Source organism: Scyliorhinus torazame, unplaced genomic scaffold (assembly GCF_047496885.1).
Source record: "Scyliorhinus torazame isolate Kashiwa2021f unplaced genomic scaffold, sScyTor2.1 scaffold_408, whole genome shotgun sequence".
In the NCBI taxonomy this organism is placed as follows: Eukaryota; Metazoa; Chordata; class Chondrichthyes; order Carcharhiniformes; family Scyliorhinidae; genus Scyliorhinus; species Scyliorhinus torazame.
Window position 1 is genome coordinate 124984 of NW_027308135.1, and position 25014 is coordinate 149997.

General features: G+C 56.0%; 1 protein-coding gene across 1 annotated transcript in view; it reads right to left on the bottom strand.

The window, feature by feature from the left end:
• LOC140406279 (UDP-glucose:glycoprotein glucosyltransferase 1-like) overlaps positions 1-25014 on the bottom strand; it is a gene marked incomplete at both ends in the record, with an annotated part of 178975 nt that overhangs the window by 122748 nt on the left and 31213 nt on the right. Inside the window, one exon of the mRNA XM_072494390.1 lies at positions 6791-6926. Within this exon, the coding sequence (XP_072350491.1) occupies positions 6791-6926 (136 nt within the window). The remainder of the gene's footprint in view (positions 1-6790; positions 6927-25014) is intronic.

Genomic DNA, 25014 nt, shown 5'->3' on the forward strand with positions numbered 1-25014 from the left:
AATGTCTTGTCCATTTTTTTTTCGTACTAAAACACTGGCAATTCTCAGTCTGCTCCTTGCAAGTTAAACATACAGGTAATTTCTTTAGCAAATCCTCAGTATCCTTCTGTGACCGTGCAGCATTATTAATCTCTGTTCGGCTACAATGATTCTGAAGGTCAGCGCATGAACCTTTTTCCTTCAGGCTTGGAAGAGGAGATTCCTTTGGCTTGTCTTCAGTTGGGCTTGAACAGTCATCAGCGCTGTGCCCTTCATTGTAGTATGAGAGACCGTCATGGTCATGCTGCTGTGCAGTGGAGCGTGGTAGGCTGTTATAGCCTTCTTGCTGTTCACGTGAGCATGGCAGACTTGCATCGTCTGCCGCTGGTTGGTCAGGAGAGGTTGCTAGACCCTCATGGTCTTGTTCCTGCAAGAACTGCGCATCGGAGTCAAGCGTTTTTTCTTTTGTGGAGTCTGTCCACGAGATCGCTGTGGAGGCTTGTGACTCTGGAGTCACTTCTTGTTCGTGCAAGGACTGCGCTCTGGAGTCTTGCATGTCTTCTTTCATAGAGTCGGGAACGCTGAGTGGGACGTGGACCACGCTCTGTGTGGCAGCAGGGCGCTCTCCATGTGCTTGCACTGTTAATGTCAGGCTGCAGCATTATCCGGCACTGATAAGTTGGGACGTCATATCTGCTGGGTTGAAGATCTTCAAATCCGAAAAATGAATCCGCATCTGCGTCGGATTCAATGTGGGGGCCGCCGATGTGCAACACGAAAGGTTCGTCCGAGTCATAGTCGTATAGGACCACGGAGCTATCATTGGGCTCGCAAGGTCCCGAAACACTGTAAAGATCGTCATCGAAGTATTCGAGGTCGGAATCATCGGCTTGTGCGTAGGTAACTGCTTGTCGGAGGGTTCTTCGGAGGTCAAATTCATCTCCTGGGTCAATTTGCGGCAATGTGCTGTCATTCCAGGTGAGGGAAGGTTGTTTTACAGCTTTAACAGATTTTTGTTTTTTTGATTTGGGACGTTTCCCTTTTAAATTGGATTTGGGACGTTTCCCCTTTAAATTGGTGCGGTCTGGGGCCTCTGACATCCTGACGCTCGGTATGTAGCACGTAGGAAGCGGCTGCGCATGCTCAGATCGCTGTTCCTTTACCGATGGCCGTTTTCTTGACTGCGCATGCGCAAACGAAACTTCCGGTTCTGCGCACTGCTCGCGCAACTGTGCTAGCGTGATACCTTTAGCAAGATGGCCGCCGACCTCGACCCAGCCCTCTCTCAGGCCCGGGATTTCGGCTTCTGGGAATTCGGGCTCCGGGATCCTGGCCACGAGGTGAGTACTGCCGCTTTTCTTACCTTTACTTGCCGATTGGATTGCGTTTTCTTCACAGTACTTGGAGAATTTGTCCAGGACTGCCTGGTAATCGTACCTTTGCTGCCTCCTGAAGAACCTGAACCTTGTGAATATTTCTCTTTCCCTTGCACCGGCGATGGTGATGAGAAATTCAATTTTTTTGCTATCATCCAGGTCTTGGAGTTCAGCTGCCACCAGGAACAATTCGAACACTTGCCGGAATCGCCGCCAGTTTTCGCGGAGATCGCCATGGCACTGGAGCGGCTGCGGAACCGGGAGCTGTAACATTTTGCCTGGGCACTGCTGGTTGTCTGTGTACACTGAGGTATGCCGGCAGGTATCGATCCACTCCTGTACCATGTGGTGTTGGGTGCTCTGGTGCACAGATGAGCCAACACCGTTGTATGTGGTACAACTCTATTTTATTTTAACTCTTATATACAGTTCGTTCTGGATACTCTGCACGTGCTGTCTCCCTGAGTGTGTCGTGTCGCATGTCTGTCCTTGTCCTCGTCTCCAGCTAATACTGTCCACCAGGTGTCGTGTTTGTGCTTTTATATGTTTCCTGTCTTTGTCTGTGATTGGTTGTGGTGTTGTGTGTTCTGATTTGTCTGTTGGTGTGTCTATCATGATGTGTGTGTTTGAATATCATGACATGTCTGAAATTCTGAGACATCTCATGTTTTTGCTTGCGATTGGCAGAACCATTCAGAACCTTCTGAAAGGAAGACTAGTCAGGAGAAGAGTCTACATTTTACCTCAGTTCTATTCAGACCTCAAGAACAGCCAGAAGCTTGTTTAGGCACTCTCTCCCTATCAGGCCTGTAAAGATTTCAACCTTGGATTGAAGGCTAGGGAACTGAAACTGACCTTCCTTTCTGCAGCCTGTTTAACCTGTGGGAGTTCCTCTGGAAATTAATCTTGATTTTCAAAAACAACAGACAAGCTGTTGCTGTCTGGAGCGGACAGGCAACCTTTGTTTAAATTCTCAGGTAGAGAATTCTAAAATTGTCTCAGTGAGACCGGAAGTCAATATGGTGGAGGCATGTCAGGACTGAGCCGACTTCAGAGGAGGAATTTTCAGTGTGAAGATCCCGATTGTTAAAAGTGAAAGTTTACCAGAGAGTGTAGTGATCTGCATATCTGTGTATATATACAAGGGGTCAATGTAAATGCACTACAACTAAGCAATCACAAGAGGGAGCACAGGAAATGTATAAATACAGACAACCAGGAAGTCAGGGACTCTTGACAGGAACGGCAGCTGGTGAGCAGGACACAAATAGGCAGCTCAGATGTAATAGTATAAACGCTGGAGAGAGAACAAACTCAAAATAAAGCTACTTCAACTGTAAGACTATGAGCTTTATTCAGACACAAGGAATACACATGGTACCAGGGGACTTCAGAACGCTTGCTATAAGATTACACAAAATTCAGACAAAGAAAGATCGAAATGACAAGAAAACTCGTACCAGACATTCGACGTGGGAAGACTTCGCTGATTTAATGGAATTTGTTGCAACTCCACCGCAGCTGAACACAACCGGTAATTTAAGTTATAGCTGGAAAAGGTTTAAACAAATATTCAACATATATATCATAGCTTATGATTTGAAAGCAGCCTCAGAAGAAATGAATAGAGCACTGCAGGACGTGAAGCTAGAGAAATATATAACGGCATTAAATACTTGAAAGGTGAAGACAACACCAAATTAGAAGTAATACAGAAAAAATTTGAAGAGTGCTGTAAGACCAGTAACAATGCTGCCTTAAGGCATTCAATGCTCGGAGACGGAATCGTACAGGGACTGAGTGATGTGAAACTCAAACAATCATTCCCGGAACAGAAAGGTTTAACGCTGGAAATCGCGATTGACAAGTGCAGATCGCAAGAAAAATGTAACTTCAAGTGCTTCCCGAGAAAAAACGACGATAACGTTCTTTTCCACGGGTCTAAATAAGTTAAAATGGTGTCTGAGCAGATTTTAAACTGCCCTGGGAACAAAAGACGCAAATCTGGGTCTGCGCATGCGTACGAAACCACAGCCGCGCTTGCGCAGTTGAAATCAGCCGTTTAACGCGTAGATCGTTCTGCGCATGCTCAGTTAAACAAAGAAGCTTTGAGCGCAGATCGATCTGCGCATGCGCAAGCCGCACATGCGCAGTCAGCAGAACATCGAACACCGTTCGCCGATCGATCTCCACATGCGCACGCCGTGCATGCGCAGTTGAAAGAAGACCTCACAGTAAAGGAAAATCGAATTGCGCATGCGCAATCGATTCCTATGCTTTATGTCACGAGTGTCATGACATCATCAGATGCAGACCACGCCCACTTAAAGGGGAACTGCCCGAAAATCACAAACAAGACACAAAGGCACAAAACCACCAAATTCAACCTCAAAAGCACAACATTGCCTGAACTTTTACCAGCAGTTGAAAATAACTTCTGTAGCACCCTGGAACAAGCAGTTTGCACCACCCAAAGTGAAGAGCGCAGTGACCAATCCAAAACCAAAGAAGATGATTTGTTCATTGAACATGAAGAGAACGATTACAAATCCAAAACAAAAAAAGATGATTTGTTTATCGAACAATACTACTCAGCTATGGCTGAGTTATTCAGATGTGCTGATCACAGCATCAGCAACATGGTTGCAAAGCTCAACACGACTCCACTCATGGTAGATGAATCCAATACCATGATGCAATGGCAGATCATCGATACATTGGATGACAGCAACCTGTCAAATAGCAATCATAGAATTAACAGTGCAGAAGGAGGCCATTTGGCCCATCGAGTCTGCACCGGCTCTTGGAAAGAGCACCCTACCCAAGGTCAACACCTCCACCCTAGCCCCATAACCCAGTAACCCCACCCAACACTAAGGGCAATTTTGGATACTAAGGGCAATTTATCATGGCCAATCCACCTAACATGCACATCTTTGGACTGTGGGAGGAAACCGGAGCACGCGGGTGGAAACCCACGCACACACGGGGAGGATGTGCAGACTCCGCACAGACAGTGACCCAACCCGGAATTGAACCTGGGACCCTGGAGCTGTGAAGCAATGATGCTATCCACAATGCTACCGTGCTGCCCCCTACCCAAAAAGAAACGGCCCCACACAGAGAGTACTGTCCGATTCCATTGAGAGAGCACAGATCGACTCCACAGAGAGAGCGACGCAAGCCTCCACAGACAGCTCGTTGACAGACTCCAAAATGGAGGCAATTAAAAACTCCATAGTGAACGCCATGCATGAACAAGACCATGAAGGTCTACCCTCCGTATCTGAACAACCAGACTATGAAAGTCTACCAAGCTCACATAATCAACAAGATGACAATGCAAGTCTACCCGCTGTTTGCGAAAACAGTGACAATGTGATCACAATCGACATTCAGGATTTGCAAGATCACGAGACTGACAGATCTCAGCTCGTCTGTACAGAAGTACTCAACAATCAGAATAGGGCGACTCATGAGTCCAGAGACACGTCAATTGAAATCTCACCCACTCTAAACTACCCACAAGAATATGAAATCTTGAAGAGGAGCACCAAGACCCACAAGAAAATGAAATCTTGAAGATTTTGACTCCAGAAGAGGGGCACCAAGACCGACAAGAAAATGAAATCTTGAAGGTTTTGACTCCAGAAGAGAGGCAACAAGAAACCAAAGATGATTCAAATGTACTGGAAATGACTCCAGAAGAGGAGCACCAAGGAAGCAAAGAAGAGGAATCAAATCCACCGCAGATGACTGATGTCACCAAGATCAATGCAACATCAGATCAATCTCACAATCCTCAAGAAGAAACGCTCAATGAAACAGCAGATACCACAGCGGACACTGACACCAATAACTTGGAGAATTACTCAAATTATCCACATGGAGCAGTCATTGAGCGCAACAAGAACAATAAAAACCACAAGAAGCACAACAGAAACAAGAACAACACCAACAACAAAAACAACAAGAAGCACAACAAGAACAACAAAAACTACAAGAAGCATAACAAAGAGAACAACAGCAACAACAACGACAATAACAAGCACAAAAACAACAAGAACGACAACGAAAACAACAAAGACAGAAACGACAGAAACAACAACAATGAAACAACGACCTGTACAACATGGTACAACTCTGCACATGAAGGACAATGCAACATTACACTCAGAAACAATGACAAGAGTACAAACATACCATGGCATGACAACGAATCTCACCAATTCACATTTGCTCCAGAACAAACGAGCACACCAGCTTTCAAGGAAGTTGACACACTAAATCGATACCACAAGCACAGAAAAATGTCCGTGTCAGTCAACATCAGTGGTTCGACCATTCGAACACCTCGTGATGACTTGTTGGTTACTTAAAACACAAGAACACTGACGACATTCACAAAGAAGTTACAATATCAATATCACCACGCCAGCAGCAGAAAAAAAACCTCAACCGAACAAATTCATAAAGTTTGGACTCAGAAATGTTATTATTAAGATTGGACTCATAAATATTAATTGGCTTTGTATAATAACCAATATCATCACTAGTTGTACAGATATACATATTCTAAATAATCTAACTGTTTTGTACAATTGTCTTTCACACTGTACAGAAAATATGTAAAAGAAAAAAGGGGGAATGTAGTGATCTGCCTATCTGTGTATATATGCAAGAGGTCAATGTAATTGCAGTACAACTAAGAAATCACTAGAGGGAGCACGGGACATGTATAAATACAGACAAACAGGAAGTCAGGGATTCTTCACAGGAACGGCAGATGGTGACAGGACACAGACAGGCAGCTCAGATGTAACATAGTATAAGCGCTGGAGAGAGAACGGACTCAAAATAAAGCATATCCTTCAACTTAAGACTACGAGCTTTATTCAGACACAAGGAGAGCATTCTACAGCCTGCAGTTTCTGGTTGAAGACCACCATTAAAAGATCACTGGCTACGAAGGCCGATACCTCGGCAGCAAAGAACCATCTCAAGCCTTTTAATCCCTGTTTTATTCAATCCTTTCCCTACCCCTACCTATGTCTGTCTTACATGTGTCTGGGTGAAGGGTGGGAGGGGGTTTGGGGAAGAGTTAGATTAACAGGCCTTTGTTCCATTCTTACCATTATATGTTCATCTTTTTCCATGTTATAAATAAACAGTTTTTTTATGGTTTATTTACAAATCACGTGCTTGTAACTTATCAGAGAAGTCCTGGGTTAAAGATCTCAGGAAAATACACAAATTATTGCTTAATTCACATGTGTTGGTATTCTGGGGCTGGAATTTGACAGCACCCTCGCCCACGGTGTGATAACAATAGCCTAGATAACTTTAAAGTAAAGTGTTCAACAGAACCCAAATATGTAATATGTATATTTAATGTAACATTATGATTTATTCATATTAATCCTCTCCATACTCACTGCTACTATTGAAGAAAATGCATGGGAAAGTTCAGAATCTTCTCCAATGAAGTTAAAGGCTCTCAGAAGAGCAACTCCTGCAACCTGATTGCCATCAGCTTTCTCATCAGCATTTACAACAAAGACAAAACCAATTCTAATACAGTAAAAAAAGGAAAACATTAGTATTCTCATGTTACAGTAAATTCTAGATTTTACCAAGATGACTCATATTTTGTCTGAAATTTCAGCGGTTTAAGCAGATTTCACATTTTTTGGAGCTAATGGGGCTAATTTTAACACAGAGGGAAACAGAATAAATGGAACTGTGAAAAACTAATACAGTGCAGTATGCTCCATCAACCAAAGTACCATGGAAAATAAATCTGCAGGTCTAAGCTAATTGCACAGACCACCTGGTCTCCATGAGAGCTGTCGTTCCCAAATTATGGGTTGTGGCCCTTAGGTTCTTGACCACCATTCGTTCACTGCCTCTATTAATGCCTGGCATGCACACATTTGGGTCTTTTTTCTTGGCGTATCTGCACATCAATGCATAGAGCCTCAGTTTAGTGGAAGGGGAAGGAGAAGTAGGGCAGACTAGTTCCATATGACCACCAGTGCGACAACGACCAGTGGGAAATATGGAAACCGCAAATGGAAATCTGTAAATTGCAGGGGTTGTTGTAGGTTAGGTGGTGGTGTTTAGAGGGCTAGGGGTGAGAGAACTGTAGAAAGTTTCACATCTCCTGATTCACCACGTACTTCTCTAATCTGCAACTCAGTAGGCATTGGCCCTACTGCAAGAGCCGGGGGGGGGGGGTGGCCAGGAGGTGGGCTGTAGGGTCGGGGTGGACGGAGACACAACACCATTACCACAGCCGGCAAGGCAGCCATGCGGCTGCGCATGCCACGGACAGCCTGCTTTAAACCTGGCGCCCTGGGTCGTATAGGTGACCCCACTGTGGCATCCTTTTGGATGCCCTCTGGCCCCAGACGACCCATCAACTGTATGGGCACAACATGTCCCATCTTTTTGGCTTTCATCAGTGTGTATGTGGGGCGTGAGCAGCTGCAGTTGGTCAGCCACCCGAGCGTCAACCAGGGACCCTGCCAATCCTGCACCGCTTTTCGTGGGAATCGACATTCAGCAACTCTGAATGGGCTAGCACCATCGACACGTGGAACGCAACCGGTTCCGTGCGAAATGGCGTTGGATTCGCCAGCTCCGTGATTGGCGCACATGAGGCTCACACACCGCAGCCGCATTTCAACAATTCATCCCCCCATACACACCGTACAGTCAACAGGATGGCTGGAAGGAGAGCAGCGCCATGGTTCAGGGACACTGAGCTGGACACCCTGCTGAATGCTGTGAAGGAGAGAAGGATAACCCTGTACCCCGGCCCAGGAGGAAAGGCGCCGCCATTCTCCGTGCCTGGGCGCCATGGGCAACATTGTCCGGAATGGGATCCAGTGCATGAAGAAACTGCACAACCTCCTCAGGGCTGCCAGCGTGAGTAGGCAGTGATGTGCCCATGGCACTGTGCCCGAGCATAGGGCACAGAACGTGGACGGCGGCCCGGAGGAAAGGGAGCTCACCGAGCTGGAGGTTGGCGGCGTGCGAGCAAGTGAGACCCCGCTTAGTTGGGTGGACAGCCCCCCACTCCACCTAACTTGCACCCCCTCACCCTCAACTCCCCCCAACGCCGCCCCCCCCACACCCTCCCCAGCCCGCTGTCTAATCATACATGTCGTCTTGTATCTTACAGGACCTGCAGAGATGGGGTGGGTCCATCTGGAGCCCCCACCCCCAGCCAGTGCCAGAGCCGGTGCCCCCCAGATGGCCAAGCACTGACACGGAGAGTAGCCCGAACACGAGCCCTCTGCCCGAGACTCAGGACACCCTGGAGCTCGGGGGAGGTGCCGGACGCAGGAACTCCTGCAGGGATCACCCAGGTGGAAGGTGCTACTGTGCGCATGTGTCAGGCGATGTCATGCCCTGTGGAGCACCAGAGCTCATCGCAGAGCGGGTTGTCATCATCCTCCATCCCATGGACCAGATTGTCCCCAGCTTGTCACGCCGCAAATATGTGTCACAGAGGGGGTGTGCATGCGGGCGTTTTGGTGGTGTGGAAGTTGAGGGGTTGTGGTCTGGGATGATGGTGTCAATAGCCAGCAACCCCCTCCCCCCACCCCCCCTAGTCAGCGAACCATGTCGTAATGAGGGTGTCCCGTGCATGCTAGCCCTGCCGATGGCATTGTGCGGCCTCCCGTGCCTGTCCGGGCCCCATGTCCTGCTTATCGTCTCCCTCGTCGGACGAGGCCTACCCTTCCTCCTCATCCCCCTCCTCCAGCACTGCGTCCCTCTGCTGTGCTATATTGTGGAGGATGCAGCAGGCTACCACAATGCGAGCGGCCCTCTCAGCCTTGTACTGAAGGACTCCTCCAGAGTAGTCCAGACACCTGAAGCGCATCTTGAGGAGGCCAAAGGACCGCTCGACCACACCCCTGGTCACTGTAAGAGCATTGTTGTAGCGGGTCTCTGCGTCAGTCAGTGACCTCCGGATAGGTATCATCAGCTACGCCTGTCGCCCAGCAGCCAATCCCCCAGCCAGGGTGGTGCCCCTCGAACATGTTGGGGATCGCCGAGTGTGCCAAGATGAAAGAATCGTGTACACTGGCCGGGTATCGGGTGCAGAAGCGCATCTGTTGATCACAGACCAGCTGTATGTTCATGGAGTGGAACCCCTTTCTGGTGGTGTACAGTGGCTTGTTATCCGCCGGTGCCCTTAGGGTGACATGCATCCCGTTGATGACCTTCTGGACTGGGGCATCCCAGCAACAGCAGCGAATCCCGCTGCCCGGGCATCTTGGTGGACATGGTCCACATGGAACTGTATGTACTGGTCCGCATGTGCATATTGGGCCTCCGTGATGGCGCGGATACACCTGTGCATCAATGTCTGCGAAATCCCGGACAGGACCGCACTCGGCGACTGAAAGGACCGCCCCCCCTCCCCCTCTCCTCCCCCGGTCCTGGCAGGGCACCCCTCGCCGCAGCCAGCACAGCTGGTGTCCGGGCCGGCAGCCCGCAGTCACTCCACGCTATTTCCTACCTCCTCTCTCTCGCTCAGCAGTCAGGAAGCCAGGTTCACGATTTTTAAAACCACAAGTGAACTACACCGTCGGGAAATTCACCGCCTTCGCTCCATCGAAGGCGGTGAATCGCAGACGTCACGGAACATCGGGTGTCAGGCCTGCTAATGATATGCCGACTGTACTTTAAGCTTGCGCGGCGAGCGACGCATCTACGCCATTGTCGGGGTGCCGGAGCATCCCGATTTGCCGTGAAACCGGCGCCTACCCCGATTTCGGCATCGGAAGCTATTCTCCGCCCAATCGCGTTTCGCGATGTTGGCGTCGGCAAGCGGAGAATCCAGCCCAGAGTCTCAGAAAGGGAGAATTCTGCCCATTGTCTCCCAAATGGAGAATCCAGGGGCGGGATTCGCTAATAATGGGGCTATGTCCCCAAGCCAGCGTGAAAACCGGCACCAACGACTCCAGCATCAACGTCCCCCGAAAGTGAGGAATTCTCACCTTCTTTGGGGGCGAGGTTGGTGCCGGAGTGGTCCCCGCAGCTCCAGTCGGCGCGGAATAGCCAGTGTAATTCCACGCATGCACGAAACGGCCAGAGAATCCCGGCCCCAGTCCAAGTTGTTTTTTCCCTAATATCTTGGGCTGGATTCTCCATTCCTGAGACTACGTTGACGCCGTTGTGAAAACGGTGGAGTTTCACGACGGCGTGATCGGGTCCCCTGGTGGAGCGATTCAATCGCTCCCAAGGGGCTAGCACGGGTGGATCGTGAAACACCCGACTCTGTTAACGGACCGGAGGCCGATTCGCCAGTTCCATGATTGATGCGACACCACGGCTGCACTTAATCATTCTCCCCCTCACACACATAGCTTTGCAGGCAAGATGGCTGCAAGGAGGGCAACGCCGCGATTCCGGGATGCCAAATTGGAGACCCACCTGGATGCTGTGGACGAGAGGGGGCTGGTGTTGTACCCCGGGCTGGGACGGAGGTCAGCAGGTGCCATCGTTCGCTGTGCCTGGGCAGAGGTGGCAGGCGCTGTCAGCGCCGTAAGGGTGGTGGCTCGGACTGCAGACCAGTGCAGGAAAAAACTGCATGACCTCCTCAGGGCAACCAAGGTGAGTACCCAGCACTGTGCCCCTGGCAGCAACCACCCTACCCACCACACGCATGTGACCCGCTCCTCCCCACCCCCCAGGGGGACGGTCAGACCCCCACCCCGACCCACATGGCTGCTCCCACCCATGCCAGCTGTAATGCTCAGGGCACCAAGGGCATCCGAGACCCAAACCATATGCTGCATGAGCCAGGCCGTCTATAACTGTTGCTATTTGTGTTTGCTGTCCCCCCAGGACAAGTCTACGCATAACCGCTGGGAGCGGGAGAAGATCGAAGGGTGATCACAAGACATGCGTCCCCTCACCGTGCCTGAGTAGAGAGCACTAGACATTTTTGGCGGTCCGGAGGAGAGGGAGGTCGCCGATGCGGAGGTCGGCGGCGGGCCACGAAGTGAGACTCCCTACCTGGTTGCGGGTCCTCACATATGTGTGGCCACCCCTCACCCCACACCCCAACCCCCCTCACCCGGTGACTCCTGCAGGGGAAGTCGAGGAACACCACAGCACCTTGGACTCCCCCCCTCCTGTCCCTGGTGCATCTGGTGGGCAGTGGGCAGAACAGGGCGGCACCACGCCAGCTGGGATGTCCGAGGAGTACCCGGGCCCATCTAGGCCGGGCCGCCACAGGAGACGTGCGGCAAAGGGGACCCTAGTCGCAGCGCAGGGGTCACAGCAGTCTGCCTCCACTCCTGCTGTACCGTCTGGGGAACCACAAAGACGGTAGGGCCCGTAAGGCCAGAAAGTTAGGCATCAGTTAAGTTGGCACGGGTGCAGGTCACAGTTTAGCTATAGGGGCTAGGGCATAGACTGTATATACCTCTTCAAATTAAACACCTGTTAACACCGTTGAAACTTGCCTCTGTGCTCTGTCTGGTGGATGTTTGGTGGGGCGGGGTGTGATGGCCACTGAGTGTAAGGGGCGGGGAGGAGTGAGGCCCAGTGGCTAGACAGTGCAGCCCCACCCCCCACCCCCCCCCCCCCCCCCCCTCACCCACCGCCCCATACCTCCCCCAACCGTCCCCAGCTATTCAACAGGACCGTGTTATGGACTGGCCATCCCGCATTCAGGGATCACCCAGGTGGAAGGTGCTACTGTGGGCATCAGTCAGTCCATGTAGAACATGGAGCTCATCGCAGAGCAGGCTGTCAACATCCTCCATCCGATGGACCAGACCCGCTGTCACTGCCAACCCAGCTCTTGGTGCGGCAGGTATATATAATGAAGGGGGTTGTGCATAGAACATAGAACAGGCCCTTCGGCCCACGATGTTGTGCCGATCATTTATTCTAATCTAAGGTCAATGTAACCTACACACCTTCAATTTACTGCTGTCCATGTGCCTTAAAGTCGCTTAAATGTCCCAAATGACTCAGACTCCACCACCTCCGCTGGCAGTGCATTCCACACACCCACCACTCCCAGTGACATCCACCTACCTCTGACATCTGCCCTATACCTTCCTCCAATCACCTTAAAACTATGTCCCATCATGACCAACATTTCCGCCCTGAGGAAAAGTCTCTGGCTATCCACTCTATTTTCATGCGGGTGATGGGAGAGGTGAGGGTGGTCGGTGGTGTGGGAGGTGAGGGTGGTCGGTGGTGTGGGAGTTGAGTGTGTTCGGTGGTGTGGGAGGTGAGTGTGTTCGGTGGTGTGGGAGGTGAGTGTGTTCGGTGGTGTGGGAGGTGAGGGTGTTCGGTGGTGTGGGAGGTGAGGGTGGTTCGGGGGTATGGGAGGTGAGTGTGTTCGGTGGTATGGGAGGTGAGTGTGTTCGGTGGTGTGGGAGGTGAGTGTGTTCGGTGGTGTGGGAGGTGAGTATGTTCGGTGGTGTGGGAGGTGAGTGTGTTCGGTGGCGTGGGAGGTGAGGGTGGTCGGTGGTGTGGGAGGTGAGGGTGGTCGGTGGTGTGGGAGGTGAGAGTGGTCGGTGGTGTGGGAGGTGAGGGTGGTCGGTGGTGTGGGAGGTGAGTGTGTTTGTGGTGTGGGAGGTGAGGTCGGTGGTGTGGGGGGTGAGTGTGTTCGCTGGTTTGGGAGGTGAGGGTGGTCGGTGGTGGGGGAGGTGAGGGTGTTGGTGGTGTGGGAGGTGAGGGTGGTTTGGTGGCGTGGGAGGTGATTGTGTTCGGTTGTGTGGGAAGTGAGGGTGGTCGGTGGTGTGGGAGGTGAGGTCGGTAGTGTGGGAGGTGAGTGTGTTCGGTGGTGTGGGAAGTGAGGGTGTTGGAGGTGAGGGTGGTCGGTAGTGTGGGAGGTGAGTGTGTTCGGTGGTGTGGGAAGTGAGGGTGTTGGTGGTGAGGGTGTTGGTGGTGTGGGAGGTGAGCGTGTTGGTGGTGTGGGAGGTGATTGTGTTCGGTTGTATGGGAAGTGAGGGTGTTGGTGGTGTGGGAGGTGAGGTTGGTTCGGTGGTGTGGGAGGTGAATGTGTTCGGTGGTGTGGGTGGTCGGTGGTGTGGGAGGTGAGGTCGGTGGTGTGGGAGGTGAATGTGTTCAGTGGTGTGGGTGGTCGGTGGTGTGGGAGGTGTGGGTGTTCGGAGGTATGGGAGGTGACGGTGGTCGGTGGTGTAGGAGGTGAGGGTGGTTTGGTGGTGTAGGTGATTGTATTCGGTTGTGTGGGAAGTGAGGGTGGTTCGGTGATGTGGGAGGTGAGGGTGTTCGGAGGTGTGGGAGGTGACGGTGGTCAGTGGTGTGGGAGGTGAGGGTGGTCGGTGGTGTGGGAGGTGAGGGTGTCGGTGGTGTGGGAGGTGAGGGTGGTCGGTAGTGTGGGAGGTGAGGGTGTTCGGAGGTGTGGGAGGTGACGGTGGTCGGTAGTGTGGGAGGTGAGTGTGGTCAGTGGTGTGGGAAGTGAGCGTGTTGGTGGTGTGGGAGGTGATTGTGTTCGGTTGTATGGGAAGTGAGGGTGTTGGAGGTGTGGGAGGTGAGGGTGGTTCGGTGGTGTGGGAGGTGAGGGTGGTCGGTGGTGTGGGAGGTGAGGGTGGTCGGTGGTGTGGGAGGTGAGGGTGGTCGGTGGTGTGGGAGGTGAGGGTGGTCCGGTGGTGTGGGAGGTGAGGTCGGTAGTGTGGGAGGTGAGTGTGTTCGGTGGTGTGGGAGGTGAGGTTGGTAGTGTGGGAGGTGAGAGTGTTCGGTGGTGTGGGAGGTGAGGGTGGTCGGTGGTGTGGGAAGTGAGAGTGGTCGGTGGTGTGGGAGGTGAGGGTGGTCGGTGGTGTGGGAAGTGAGAGTGGTTGGTGGTGTGGGAGGTGAGGGTGTTGGTAGTGTGGGAGGTGAGTGTGTTCGGTGGTGTGGGAGGTGAGGGTGGTTCAGTGGTGTGGGAGGTGAGGTTGGTAGTGTGGGAGGTGAGAGTGTTCGGTGGTGTGGGAGGTGAGGGTGTTCGGTGGTGTGGGAGGTGAGGGTGGTTCGGTGGTGTGGGAGGTGAGGTTGGTAGTGTGGGAGGTGAGAGTGTTCGGTGGTGTGGGAGGTGAGGGTGGTCGGTGGTGTGCGAGGTGAGGGTGGTTCGGTGGTGTGGGAGGTGAGGTTGGTCGTGTGGGAGGTGAGAGTGTTCGGTGGTGTGGGAGGTGAGGGTGGTCGGTGGTGTGGGAAGTGAGGGTGGTTCGTTGGTGTGGGAGGTGAGTGTGTTTGTGGTGTGGGAGGTGAGGGTGGTCGGTGGTGTGGGAGGTGAGGGTGTCGGTGGTGTGGGAGGTGAGGGTGGTCGGTGGTGTGGGAGGTGACGGTGGTCGGTGGTGTGGGAGGTGAGGGTGTTCGGAGGTGTGGGAGGTGACGGTGGTCAGTGGTGTGGGAGGTGAGGGTAGTTCGGTGGTGTGGGAGGTGAGTGTGTTTGTGGTGTGGGAGGTGAGGTCGGTGGTGTGGGGGGTGAGTGTGTTCGCTGGTTTGGGAGGTGAGGGTGGTCGGTGGTGTGGGAGGTGAGGGTGTCGGTGGTGTGGGAGGTGAGGGTGGTCGGTGGTGTGGGAGGTGAGGGTGGTCGGTGGTGTGGGTGGTGAGGGTTGTTCGGTGGTGTGGGAGGTGAGGTCGGTAGTGTGGGAGGTGAGTGTGTTCGGTGGTGTGGGAAGTGAGGGTGTTGGAGGTGAGGGTGTTCGGAGGTGTGGGAGGTGACGGTGGTCGGTAGTGTGGGAGGTGAGGGTGTTCGGAGGTGTGGGAGGTGACGGTGGTCGGTAGTGTGGGAGGTGAGTGTGGTCAGTGGTGTGGGAAGTGAGCGTGTTGGTGGTGTGGGAGGTGATTGTGTTCGGTTGTATGGGAAGTGAGGGTATTGGAGGTGTGGGAGGTGAGGGTGGTTCGGTGGTGTGGGAGGTGAGGGTGGTCGGTGGTGTGGGAGGTGAGGGTGGTCGGTGGTGTGGGAGGTGAGGGTGGTCGGTGGTGTGGGAGGTGAGGGTGGTCCGGTGGTGTGGGAGGTGAGGTCGGTAGTGTGGGAGGTGAGTGTGTTCGGTGGTGTGGGAGGTGAGGTTGGTAGTGTGGGAGGTGAGAGTGTTCGGTGGTGTGGGAGGTGAGGGTGGTCGGTGGTGTGGGAAGTGAGAGTGGTCGGTGGTGTGGGAGGTGAGGGTGGTCGGTGGTGTGGGAAGTGAGAGTGGTTGGTGGTGTGGGAGGTGAGGGTGGTTCGGTGGTGTGGGAGGTGAGGTTGGTAGTGTGGGAGGTGAGAGTGTTCGGTGGGGTGGGAGGTGAGTGTGTTCGGTGGTGTGGGAGGTGAGGGTGGTTCAGTGGTGTGGGAGGTGAGGTTGGTAGTGTGGGAGGTGAGAGTGTTCGGTGGTGTGGGAGGTGAGGGTGGTCGGTGGTGTGGGAAGTGAGGGTGGTTCGTTGGTGTGGGAGGTGAGGGTGTTGGTGGTGTGGGAGGTGAGGGTGTTGGTGGTGTGGGAGGTGAGGGTGGTCGGTGGTGTGGGAGGTGAGGGTGGTCGGTGGTGTGGGAGGTGAGGGTGGTCGGTGGTGTGGGAGGTGAGGGTGGTTTGGTGGCGTGGGAGGTGATTGTGTTCGGTTGTGTGGGAACTGAGGGTGGTCGGTGGTGTGGGAGGTGTGGGTGTTCGGAGGTGTGGGAGGTGATTGTATTCGGTTGTGTTGGAGGTGTGGGTGTTCGGAGGTGTGGGAGGTGACGGTGGTCGGTGGTGTAGGAGGTGAGGGTGGTTTGGTGGTGTAGGTGATTGTATTCGGTTGTGTGGGAAGTGAGGGTGGTTCGGTGATGTGGGAGGTGAGGGTGTTCGGAGGTGTGGGAGGTGACGGTGGTCAGTGGTGTGGGAGGTGAGGGTAGTTCGGTGGTGTGGGAGGTGATTGGGTTCGGTTGTGTGGGAGGTGAGGGTGGTCGGTAGTGTGGGAGGTGAGGGTGGTCGGTGGTGTGGGAGGTGAGGGCGGTAGTGTGGGAGGTGAGTGTGTTCGGTGGTGTGGGAAGTGAGGGTGTTGGTGGTGTGGGAGGTGAGGGTGCTCGGTGGTGTGGGAGGTGAGGGTGGTCGGTAGTGTGGGAGGTGAGGGTGGTCGGTGGTGTGGGAGGTGAGGGCGGTAGTGTGGGAGGTGAGTGTGTTCGGTGGTGTGGGAAGTGAGGGTGTTGGTGGTGTGGGAGGTGAGGGTGGTTTGGTGGCGTGGGAGGTGATTGTGTTCGGTTGTGTGGGAAGTGAGGGTGGTCGGTGGTGTGAGAGGTGAGGTCGGTAGTGTGGGAGGTGAGTGTGTTCGGTGGTTTGGGAGGTGAGGGTGGTCGGTGGTGTGGGAGGTGAGGGTGTTGGTGGTGTGGGAGGTGAGGTTGGTTTGGTGGCGTGGGAGGTGATTGTGTTCGGTTGTGTGGGAAGTGAGGGTGGTCGGTGGTGTGGGAGGTGAGGTCGGTAGTGTGGGAGGTGAGTGTGTTCGGTGGTGTGGGAAGTGAGGGTGTTGGAGGTGAGGGTGGTCGGTAGTGTGGGAGGTGAGTGTGTTCGGTGATGTGGGAAGTGAGGGTGTTGGTGGTGAGGGTGTTGGTGGTGTGGGAGGTGAGCGTGTTGGTGGTGTGGGAGGTGATTGTGTTCGGTTGTATGGGAAGTGAGGGTGTTGGTGGTGTGGGAGGTGAGGTTGGTTCGGTGGTGTGGGAGGTGAATGTGTTCGGTGGTGTGGGTGGTCGGTGGTGTGCGAGGTGAGGTCGGTGGTGTGGGAGGTGAATGTGTTCAGTGGTGTGGGTGGTCGGTGGTGTGGGAGGTGTGGGTGTTCGGAGGTATGGGAGGTGACGGTGGTCGGTGGTGTAGGAGGTGAGGGTGGTTTGGTGGTGTAGGTGATTGTATTCGGTTGTGTGGGAAGTGAGGGTGGTTCGGTGATGTGGGAGGTGAGGGTGTTCGGAGGTGTGGGAGGTGACGGTGGTCAGTGGTGTGGGAGGTGAGGGTAGTTTGGTGGTGTGGGAGGTGAGTGTGTTTGTGGTGTGGGAGGTGAGGTCGGTGGTGTGGGGGGTGAGTGTGTTCGCTGGTTTGGGAGGTGAGGGTGGTCGGTGGTGTGGGAGGTGAGGGTGTCGGTGGTGTGGGAGGTGAGGGTGGTCGGTGGTGTGGGAGGTGACGGTGGTCGGTGGTGTGGGAGGTGAGGGTGTTCGGAGGTGTGGGAGGTGACGGTGGTCAGTGGTGTGGGAGGTGAGGGTAGTTCGGTGGTGTGGGAGGTGAGTGTGTTTGTGGTGTGGGAGGTGAGGTCGGTGCTGTGGGGGGTGAGTGTGTTCGCTGGTTTGGGAGGTGAGGGTGGTCGGTGGTGTGGGAGGTGAGGGTGTCGGTGGTGTGGGAGGTGAGGGTGGTCGGTGGTGTGGGAGGTGAGGGTGGTCGGTGGTGTGGGAGGTGAGGGTTGTTCGGTGGTGTGGGAGGTGAGGTCGGTAGTGTGGGAGGTGAGTGTGTTCGGTGGTGTGGGAAGTGAGGGTGTTGGAGGTGAGGGTGGTCGGTAGTGTGGGAGGTGAGGGTGTTCGGAGGTGTGGGAGGTGACGGTGGTCGGTAGTGTGGGAGGTGAGGGTGTTCGGAGGTGTGGGAGGTGACGGTGGTCGGTAGTGTGGGAGGCGAGGGTGGTCAGTGGTGTGGGAAGTGAGCGTGTTGGTGGTGTGGGAGGTGAGTGTGGTCGGTGGTGTGGGAGGTGAGCGTGTTGGTGGTGTGGGAGGTGATTGTGTTCGGTTGTATGGGAAGTGAGGGTGTTCGTGGTGTGGGAGGTGAGGGTGGTTCGGTGGTGTGGGAGGTGAGTGTGTTCGGTGGTGTGGGAGGTGAGGGTGGTCGGTGGTGTGGGAGGTGAGGGTGGTCGGTGGTGTGGGAGGTGAGGGTGGTCGGTGGTGTGGGAGGTGAGGGTGGTCGGTGGTGTGGGAGGTGAGGGTGGTCCGGTGGTGTGGGAGGTGAGGTTGGTAGTGTGGGAGGTGAGAGTGTTCGGTGGTGTGGGAGGTGAGGGTGGTCGGTGGTGTGGGAAGTGAGAGTGGTCGGTGGTGTGGGAGGTGAGGGTGGTCGGTGGTGTGGGAAGTGAGAGTGGTCGGTGGTGTGGGAGGTGAGGGTGTTGGTAGTGTGGGAGGTGAGTGTGTTCGGTGGTGTGGGAGGTGAGGGTGGTTCGGTGGTGTGGGAGGTGAGGTTGGTAGTGTGGGAGGTGAGAGTGTTCAGTGGTGTGGGAGGTGAGTGTGTTCGGTGGTGTGGGAGGTGAGGGTGGTTCGGTGGTGTGGGAGGTGAGGTTGGTAGTGTGGGAGGTGAGAGTGTTCGGTGGTGTGGGAGGTGAGGGTGGTCGGTGGTGTGGGAGGTGAGGGTGGTTCGGTGGTGTGGGAGGTGAGGTTGGTAGTGTGGGAGGTGAGAGTGTTCGGTGGTGTGGGAGGTGAGGGTGGTCGGTGGTGTGGGAAGTGAGGGTGGTTCGTTGGTGTGGGAGGTGAGGGTGTTGGTGGTGTGGGAGGTGAGGGTGGTCGGAGGTGTGGGAGGTGAGGGTGGTCGGTGGTGTGGGAGGTGAGGGTGGTTTGGTGGCGTGGGAGGTGATTGTGTTCGGTTGTGTGGGAAGTGAGGGTGGTCGGTGGTGTGGGAGGTGTGGGTGTTCGGAGGTGTGGGAGGTGATTGTATTCGGTTGTGTTGGAGGTGTGGGTGTTCGGAGGTGTGGGAGGTGACGGTGGTCGGTGGTGTAGGAGGTGAGGGTGGTTTGGTGGTGTAGGTGATTGTATTCGGTTGTGTGGGAAGTGAGGGTGGTTCGGTGATGTGGGAGGTGAGGGTGTTCGGAGGTGTGGGAGGTGATGGTGGTCAGTGGTGTGGGAGGTGAGGGTAGTTCGGTGGTGTGGGAGGTGATTGGGTTCGGTTGTGTGGGAGGTGAGTGTGGGTGGTGGTGTGGGAGGTGAGGGTGCTCGGTGGTGTGGGAGGTGAGGGTGGTCGGTAGTGTGGGAGGTGAGGGTGGTCGGTGGTGTGGGAGGTGAGGGCGGTAGTGTGGGAGGTGAGTGTGTTCGGTGGTGTGGGAGGTGAATGTGTTCAGTGGTGTGGGTGGTCGGTGGTGTGGGAGGTGTGGGTGTTCGGAGGTATGGGAGGTGACGGTGGTCGGTGGTGTAGGAGGTGAGGGTGGTTTGGTGGTGTAGGTGATTGTATTCGGTTGTGTGGGAAGTGAGGGTGGTTCGGTGATGTGGGAGGTGAGGGTGTTCGGAGGTGTGGGAGGTGACGGTGGTCAGTGGTGTGGGAGGTGAGGGTAGTTTGGTGGTGTGGGAGGTGAGTGTGTTTGTGGTGTGGGAGGTGAGGTCGGTGGTGTGGGGGGTGACTGTGTTCGCTGGTTTGGGAGGTGAGGGTGGTCGGTGGTGTGGGAGGTGAGGGTGTCGGTGGTGTGGGAGGTGAGGGTGGTCGGTGGTGTGGGAGGTGACGGTGGTCGGTGGTGTGGGAGGTGAGGGTGTTCGGAGGTGTGGGAGGTGACGGTGGTCAGTGGTGTGGGAGGTGAGGGTAGTTCGGTGGTGTGGGAGGTGAGTGTGTTTGTGGTGTGGGAGGTGAGGTCGGTGGTGTGGGGGGTGAGTGTGTTCGCTGGTTTGGGAGGTGAGGGTGGTCGGTGGTGTGGGAGGTGAGGGTGTCGGTGGTGTGGGAGGTGAGGGTGGTCGGTGGTGTGGGAGGTGAGGGTGGTCGGTGGTGTGGGAGGTGAGGGTTGTTCGGTGGTGTGGGAGGTGAGGTCGGTAGTGTGGGAGGTGAGTGTGTTCGGTGGTGTGGGAAGTGAGGGCGTTGGAGGTGAGGGTGGTCGGTAGTGTGGGAGGTGAGGGTGGTCGGTAGTGTGGGAGGTGAGGGTGGTCGGTAGTGTGGGAGGCGAGGGTGGTCAGTGGTGTGGGAAGTGAGCGTGTTGGTGGTGTGGGAGGTGAGTGTGGTCGGTGGTGTGGGAGGTGAGCGTGTTGGTGGTGTGGGAGGTGATTGTGTTCGGTAGTATGGGAAGTGAGGGTGTTGGTGGTGTGGGAGGTGAGGGTGGTTCGGTGGTGTGGGAGGTGAGTGTGTTCGGTGGTGTGGGAGGTGAGGGTGGTCGGTGGTGTGGGAGGTGAGGGTGGTCGGTGGTGTGGGAGGTGAGGGTGGTCCGGTGGTGTGGGAGGTGAGGTCGGTAGTGTGGGAGGTGAGTGTGTTCGGTGGTGTGGGAGGTGAGGTTGGTAGTGTGGGAGGTGAGAGTGTTCGGTGGTGTGGGAGGTGAGGGTGTTCGGAGGTGTGGGAGGTGATTGGGTTCGGTTGTGTGGGATGTGAGTGTGGGTGGTGGTGTGGGAGGTGAGGGTGCTCGGTGGTGTGGGAGGTGAGGGTGGTCGGTAGTGTGGGAGGTGAGGGTGGTCGGTGGTGTGGGAGGGGAGGGCGGTAGTGTGGGAGGTGAGTGTGTTCGGTGGTGTGGGAAGTGAGGGTGTTGGTGGTGTGGGAGGTGAGGGTGGTTTGGTGGCGTGGGAGGTGATTGTGTTCGGTTGTGTGGGAGGTGAGGGTGGTCGGTGGTGTGGGAGGTGAGGTCGGTAGTGTGGGAGGTGAGTGTGTTCGGTGGTGTGGGAAGTGAGGGTGTTGGAGGTGAGGGTGGTCGGTAGTGTGGGAGGTGAGTGTGTTCGGTGGTGTGGGAAGTGAGGGTGTTGGAGGTGAGGGTGTTGGTGGTGTGGGAGGTGAGCGTGTTGGTGGTGTGGGAGGTGATTGTGTTCGGTTGTATGGGAAGTGAGGGTGTTGGTGGTGTGGGAGGTGAGGGTGGTTCGGTGGTGTGGGAGGTGAATGTGTTCGGTGGTGTGGGTGGTCGGTGGTGTGGGAGGTGAAGTCGGTGGTGTGGGAGGTGAATGTGTTCAGTGGTGTGGGTGGTCGGTGGTGTGGGAGGTGTGGGTGTTCGGAGGTGTGGGAGGTGACGGTGGTCGGTGGTGTGGGAGGTGAGGGTGGTCCGGTGGTGTGGGAGGTGAGGTCGGTAGTGTGGGAGGTGAGTGTGTTCGGTGGTGTGGGAAGTGAGCGTGTTGGTGGTGTGGGAGGTGAGGGTGGTTCGGTGGTGTGGGAGGTGAGGGTGGTCGGTGGTGTGGGAGGTGAGGGTGGTCGGTGGTGTGGGAGGTGAGGGTGGTCGGTGGTGTGGGAGGTGAGGGTGGTCCGGTGGTGTGGGAGGTGAGGTCGGTAGTGTGGGAGGTGAGTGTGTTCGGTGGTGTGGGAGGTGAGGTTGGTAGTGTGGGAGGTGAGAGTGTTCGGTGGTGTGGGAGGTGAGGGTGGTCGGTGGTGTGGGAAGTGAGAGTGGTCGGTGGTGTGGGAGGTGAGGGTGGTCGGTGGTGTGGGAAGTGAGAGTGGTCGGTGGTGTGGGAGGTGAGGGTGTTGGTAGTGTGGGAGGTGAGTGTGTTCGGTGGTGTGGGAGGTGAGGGTGGTTCGGTGGTGTGGGAGGTGAGGTTGGTAGTGTGGGAGGTGAGAGTGTTCGGTGGTGTGGGAGGTGAGTGTGTTCGGTGGTGTGGGAGGTGAGGGTGGTTCAGTGGTGTGGGAGGTGAGGTTGGTAGTGTGGGAGGTGAGAGTGTTCGGTGGTGTGGGAGGTGAGTGTGTTCGGTGGTGTGGGAGGTGAGGGTGGTTCGGTGGTGTGGGAGGTGAGGTTGGTAGTGTGGGAGGTGAGAGTGTTCGGTGGTGTGGGAGGTGAGGGTGGTCGGTGGTGTGGGAGGTGAGGTTGGTTCGGTGGTGTGGGAGGTGAGGTTGGTAGTGTGGGAGGTGAGAGTGTTCGGTGGTGTGGGAGGTGAGGGTGGTCGGTGGTGTGGGAAGTGAGGGTGGTTCGTTGGTGTGGGAGGTGAGGGTGTTGGTGGTGTGGGAGGTGAGGGTGTTGGTGGTGTGGGAGGTGAGGGTGGTCGGTGGTGTGGGAGGTGAGGGTGGTCGGTGGTGTGGGAGGTGAGGGTGGTCGGTGGTGTGGGAGGTGAGGGTGGTTTGGTGGCGTGGGAGGTGATTGTGTTCGGTTGTGTGGGAACTGAGGGTGGTCGGTGGTGTGGGAGGTGTGGGTGTTCGGAGGTGTGGGAGGTGATTGTATTCGGTTGTGTTGGAGGTGTGGGTGTTCGGAGGTGTGGGAGGTGACGGTGGTCGGTGGTGTAGGAGGTGAGGGTGGTTTGGTGGTGTAGGTGATTGTATTCGGTTGTGTGGGAAGTGAGGGTGGTTCGGTGATGTGGGAGGTGAGGGTGTTCGGAGGTGTGGGAGGTGACGGTGGTCAGTGGTGTGGGAGGTGAGGGTAGTTCGGTGGTGTGGGAGGTGATTGGGTTCGGTTGTGTGGGAGGTGAGTGTGGGTGGTGGTGTGGGAGGTGAGGGTGCTCGGTGGTGTGGGAGGTGAGGGTGGTCGGTAGTGTGGGAGGTGAGGGTGGTCGGTGGTGTGGGAGGTGAGGGCGGTAGTGTGGGAGGTGAGTGTGTTCGGTGGTGTGGGAAGTGAGGGTGTTGGTGGTGTGGGAGGTGAGGGTGGTTTGGTGGCGTGGGAGGTGATTGTGTTCGGTTGTGTGGGAAGTGAGGGTGGTCGGTGGTGTGAGAGGTGAGGTCGGTAGTGTGGGAGGTGAGTGTGTTCGGTGGTTTGGGAGGTGAGGGTGTTGGTGGTGTGGGAGGTGAGGTTGGTTTGGTGGCGTGGGAGGTGATTGTGTTCGGTTGTGTGGGAAGTGAGGGTGGTCGGTGGTGTGGGAGGTGAGGTCGGTAGTGTGGGAGGTGAGTGTGTTCGGTGGTGTGGGAAGTGAGGGTGTTGGAGGTGAGGGTGGTCGGTAGTGTGGGAGGTGAGTGTGTTCGGTGATGTGGGAAGTGAGGGTGTTGGTGGTGAGGGTGTTGGTGGTGTGGGAGGTGAGCGTGTTGGTGGTGTGGGAGGTGAGTGTGGTCGGTGGTGTGGGAGGTGAGGTCGGTAGTGTGGGAGGTGAGTGTGTTCGGTGGTGTGGGAAGTGAGGGTGTTGGAGGTGAGGGTGGTCGGTAGTGTGGGAGGTGAGTGTGTTCGGTGATGTGGGAAGTGAGGGTGTTGGTGGTGAGGGTGTTGGTGGTGCGGGAGGTGAGCGTGTTGGAGGTGTGGGAGGTGATTGTGTTCGGTGGTGTGGGAAGTGAGGGTGTTGGAGGTGAGGGTGGTCGGTAGTGTGGGAGGTGAGGGTGTTCGGAGGTGTGGGAGGTGACGGTGGTCGGTAGTGTGGGAGGTGAGGGTGTTCGGAGGTGTGGGAGGTGACGGTGGTCGGTAGTGTGGGAGACGAGGGTGGTCAGTGGTGTGGGAAGTGAGCGTGTTGGTGGTGTGGGAGGTGAGTGTGGTCGGTGGTGTGGGAGGTGAGCGTGTTGGTGGTGTGGGAGGTGATTGTGTTCGGTTGTATGGGAAGTGAGGGTGTTGGTGGTGTGGGAGGTGAGGGTGGTTCGGTGGTGTGGGAGGTGAGTGTGTTCGGTGGTGTGGGAGGTGAGGGTGGTCGGTGGTGTGGGAGGTGAGGGTGGTCGGTGGTGTGGGAGGTGAGGGTGGTCCGGTGGTGTGGGAGGTGAGGTCGGTAGTGTGGGAGGTGAGTGTGTTCGGTGGTGTGGGAGGTGAGGTTGGTAGTGTGGGAGGTGAGAGTGTTCGGTGGTGTGGGAGGTGAGGGTGGTCGGTGGTGTGGGAAGTGAGAGTGGTCGGTGGTGTGGGAGGTGAGGGTGTTGGTAGTGTGGGAGGGGAGTGTGTTCGGTGGTGTGGGAGGTGAGGGTGGTTCGGTGGTGTGGGAGGTGAGGTTGGTAGTGTGGGAGGTGAGAGTGTTCGGTGGTGTGGGAGGTGAGTGTGTTCGGTGGTGTGGGAGGTGAGGGTGGTTCGGTGGTGTGGGAGGTGAGGTTGGTAGTGTGGGAGGTGAGAGTGTTCGGTGGTGTGGGAGGTGAGTGTGTTCGGTGGTGTGTGAGGTGAGGGTGGTTCGGTGGTGTGGGAGGTGAGGTTGGTAGTGTGGGAGGTGAGAGTGTTCGGTGGTGTGGGAGGTGAGGGTGGTCGGTGGTGTGGGAGGTGAGGGTGCTCGGTAGTGTGGGAGGTGAGTGTGGGAGGTGGTGTGGGAGGTGAGGGTGGTCGGTGGTGTGGGAGGTGAGGGTGTTCGGTGGTGTGGGAGGTGACGGTGGTCGGTGGTGTGGGAGGTGAGGGCGGTAGTGTGGGAGGTGAGTGTGTTCGGTGGTGTGGGAAGTGAGGGTGTTGGTGGTGTGGGAGGTGAGGGTGTTGGTGGTGTGGGAGGTGAGGGTGGTTCGGTGGTGTGGGAGGTGAGGTCGGTAGTGTGGGAGGTGAGTGTGTTCGGTGGTGTGGGAAGTGAGGGTGTTGGTGGTGTGGGAGGTGAGGTTGGTTTGGTGGCGTGGGAGGTGATTGTGTTCGGTTGTGTGGGAAGTGAGGGTGGTCGGTGGTGTGGGAGGTGAGGTCGGTAGTGTGGGAGGTGAGTGTGTTCGGTGTGTGGGAAGTGAGGGTGTTGGAGGTGAGGGTGTTGGTGGTGTGGGAGGTGAGTGTGTTCGGTGGTGTGGGAAGTGAGGGTGTTGGAGGTGAGGGTGTTGGTGGTGTGGGAGGTGAGCGTGTTGGTGGTGTGGGAGGTGATTGTGTTCGGTTGTATGGGAAGTGAGGATGTTGGTGGTGTGGGAGGTGAGGGTGGTTCGGTGGTGTGGGAGGTGAGGTTGGTAGTGTGGGAGGTGAGAGTGTTCGGTGGTGTGGGAGGTGAGGGTGGTCGGTGGTGTGGGAGGTGAGGGTGGTCGGTGGTGTGGGAGGTGAGGTTGGTCGGTGGTGTGGG